The 3,796-nt window shown below is 34.1% G+C and overlaps 1 protein-coding gene across 1 annotated transcript in view; it reads right to left on the bottom strand.

The window, feature by feature from the left end:
* The window catches only part of igflr1 (IGF-like family receptor 1), a 7,117-nt gene extending 4,253 nt beyond the window's left edge, over positions 1-2,864 (bottom strand). Inside the window, exons 1-5 of the mRNA XM_016562242.1 lie at positions 2,643-2,864; positions 2,057-2,249; positions 1,732-1,789; positions 1,402-1,561; positions 637-726 (exon numbers count right to left, since the gene is read on the bottom strand). Coding sequence (XP_016417728.1) covers positions 637-726; positions 1,402-1,561; positions 1,732-1,789; positions 2,057-2,249; positions 2,643-2,733 — 592 coding nt within the window. The 5' untranslated portion in view covers positions 2,734-2,864. The remainder of the gene's footprint in view (positions 1-636; positions 727-1,401; positions 1,562-1,731; positions 1,790-2,056; positions 2,250-2,642) is intronic.
* Positions 2,865-3,796: the final 932 nt, after the last annotated feature.

Here is a 3,796-nt window from a genome sequence, read left to right as displayed (position 1 = left end):
AGGCTGTCATATGTGGATCAACTTACTATGTTGTGTAGTTTCAATATGAAAAATAACTTTTATATTGATTCAATGGATTTATTGCATTTTGGGGAAAAAATAATATTTTATAATAAATCTTTGAAAATCTAAATCTGGATTTGAATTTTTAATGTTATTATAACCTAAAGATGCTTTGTGAAAGTTTGAAACAGAAAATAGTGATTTTCATCTTGCCACGTTCTTGGCAAAGAAAACAAACTCTAAAAAATGCTGAGTTAAATACAACCCAGTGCTGGGTAAAATAGGGACAAACCCAGCAATTGGGTTGTTTTGACCCAGACATTTAACCCAACCGCTGGGTCAAAACAGCCCAATTGCTGGGTTTGTCCCTATTTTACCCAGCACTGGGTTGAATTTAACCCAGCATTTTTTAGAGTGCACATTTTTACTCAGATTAATCTAAATGGATTTATAGCGTTTTGGAACCAAACTCTTCAAATATAGATGCCATTTAGCAATGAGATGAAAGTCTTTAAGGAGCTCATTTTGAAATATGTCGGATCAGCATCAGTCGGTCATAACAGGAAACGTTAATATTTATAAAACCTGCGGAATTTCCTTCATATCTCCTGCCTCCTTTTGTTTCTGACTGACCTTCATTGAAAGGTTTAGTCCTCCTCTTGATGAAAAGGAAGAGACACACCAGAATGAGAGTTGATAAAATCCCAAAACATACATAGATCCCTACAAAGATGCACGAGAAAACAAACCATCACATCCGCTTTTTATCAACATCAAAGCCAACACATTCTATCTCTCTCATTCGCTGTGTGTATAATATGTACAAACTGAATAGTCAAAATTTTAACATGCAAACTAGATACAGATCAACAAAACGCACTGAATACATTTTGGGTTGGTGATATACTGTAAATGTGTACAATACCAATTCAAAAGTTTGGGGTCAGTAAAATGTACGTTTTAATTCAGCAGGCAAAAGTAACAGTAAAGTCTTTTACATTTTTACAAAATCGTATAAAAAAAAAAATGCTGTTCCTTTCTATACATTAAAGAATCCTTTAAAAAATTTATAAAAAATATTAAGCAGTTTTCACAGTTGATTATAATAAATGTTCCTTGTGCACCAAATCAGCACATTAGAATGATTTCTGATAGATCATGTGACATTGCCATCACAGGAATAAATCACATTTCAAAATATATTCAAATACAAAATGGTAGTTTTAAATTGTAGTTACATTTTTACAATACTGTTTTAACTACTTTTTTGTACAGCATAAGAGACTTCTTTCAAAAACATTACAAAATCGTACAGTCCTCAAACTTTTGAACCGTAGCCTACCCTGTGTAAAGAGATGTAGAGATAAAGATTACAAATAACGAAATGCAAAACAATACCTATGAATTGGTCAATTGATGAAATTTCAGTGGAACTTGGAGTGGTGATTGGCATAAAGCTTTGAGTGCTTGTAGAGGGCTCTGGAAAGACGTTTTGAGTGCTCGGAGAGGGGCTTGAGCTGGCGACAGAGCTAGATATGAAGACAGTCGTACTCGCAGTCTAAAAAAAACAGTTTGCACTGTCAAAATAGGATATAATATGGCCTATATCAAGCTTTATTTAGCACTAAAATGCATTTAAATTGTATTTGTTTAAGCTAATATCTCTCTGTTTTCGATGAGAAAGCATTAAGAGAGAGCTGACTTGAAAAGTTAGTAGAAAATCGTTACTGTTATCCTTGTGGTCAGCCACGGTTGAGGGATGCATTTTCCATTAAAAGCCTGCTCCCTGCAAAAAAAAAAAAAAAAAGTAACATTTCCAATATTATCACTGCATATCGGAATAAAAGAGAAAAGCAACATTTAAAGCTCACTTTTTAATGTAAAGGTAGTGTCCTATGGGCTATCTAATCAAAATGAATAAACCGTTATTGTGGACTAGCTATAACTAACTTTAATTAGCAATGTATTCATCCAGATTAGACGAAATTTCTCTTATTGCAGGTACAAACAAACAAATTAGTAGCCTAGTAAAAAAAAATGAAAGTATACGTACCCTTGCCTACAGCAGATGGCATCCGAGCTGGTGCTGCATTCAGACGCAGTCAACTGTGGCGTTGGGCAAGAGCGACAATTTTGGCATTTGACTTGAGATCCATTATTAAATGTCCCATCTCTGCATGGTTTGTAAGGTGACTCGATCTGTTGTTGCTCATCGGACCACCCGCAGTTTTCAATAAATTCGTAACCTGTCCTCAAAACAGAACGACGATGAGTAAACGCGTTCACTTAAGTATGCGAGCAGTTTTCTCGATGTCTAATAGATCGATGTATCACTTTATTATAAATGTGTAGATCACAAATATAAAATCTGTAGGTTTTGTATGAAAGTCTTTTGAGTAATTGATTATTAATGACTGTGCTGGCGAAAACATCTGTTTTGCGCGAACAACACATTGCGCCGCGGAAATTAACTTTACAGTTAATTCAGGATAATTGGGACATTTTCCCAGGCATCTCAATGGCAAAAATCTCAATAGCAAAAAGTGCCCCAATTTATTTGAATTCACCCTACATATAATTCGCATTCAAGTTACATGGACTAAGAGCGCGATTTATCGAACACATAATTTAAAACTTACCTTTTATGATTAGATATTTAGTCTCACATGGCTCACATTTGTAACGAGCACGATTCCAGAATTTCCCTTCTATACACCTATCTGAAGTCATCGAGGCTGATGTGTTTCTCCCTGGCGTGACTGCACTGAAAAACGTCCGAGAGACTGAAGCTAAGCAGCTGTGAGTTGAAGGGAAGGAACTGTGTGGGTTGTAGCCTTTTCTTAAAGCAATGACGACAATGGGTCATAACTTTATAAGTCACGAAAAGGAAAATAAGGGACAATCGTGGTTTTTCATAGAAAAATAAGGGACACACACACACACACACACACACGTGTTGAAGAATAAAATCTTCACAATTTGTATAAAAGTTTTATTTGTCAAAGAGGACCATAGACTACTATACTATTTATTTTTTTTATTTACACACTTACAAGTATACTACTAGTACACTGATATTTGTATACTTACTACATAAAGTATACTTAAAAATATACTTGAACTTTACTTAAGTATACTTACTAAAATAAACCTGAAGTATACTACTTTTTGGTAAGGGTAGGGTTGTGGAGTTACTGATGCTATGAGGTGTTAGTGCACCTCCCTCTTATCTTCTTTGTATTATTATTACTGCAGAACGTATAATTACTTACAAGCTCAGGGAAATATAGCTGTACCTTTAACAATGAACAATCATAATGCCAGAAAAGATAAATATAATGGGTTTGCGTACATCAAAGTATAAGATTGCACAGAAAAAAAGGGCACAATGACAAGGTTAAATATCTTTGAATAGTCATAATATTCATATAATCATCATAATGCATCAAATATTGCATTTGTTGTTGTTGTTGTTTTTTGTTATTTATAAGCCTGAGGGATGAAACGAGATAAATTCAATAAGAAAAAGGAAAACAAAGGAGATTTAAGCCAGTTTTGCTTGTGGATGAAAAAATTTGCACATAAAATAAAGAAATTAACAACATATTCAAAAGACAACGATTTGGGGTTTTCATAATAAAATATATCTTTAAGGATAAAACTGTGGGTCATATTAGTAGAGTTAAAATTTTAAAAACTTAAAGCTGCAGTCCGTAAGTTTTGCCTCTTTGTCGCCATCTCTGTTTGAAAACCTGCAATTGCAGCTGTTTGCGGAATTATCTTCCTTGCGTAG

Source organism: Sinocyclocheilus rhinocerous, unplaced genomic scaffold, assembly GCF_001515625.1.
Source record: "Sinocyclocheilus rhinocerous isolate Xijiao unplaced genomic scaffold, SAMN03320098_v1.1 scaffold4214, whole genome shotgun sequence".
Lineage (NCBI taxonomy): Eukaryota > Metazoa > Chordata > Actinopteri > Cypriniformes > Cyprinidae > Sinocyclocheilus > Sinocyclocheilus rhinocerous.
The sequence above is the reverse complement of the archived record's forward strand: the minus strand, read 5'-3'. Positions and strand labels throughout refer to the sequence as shown.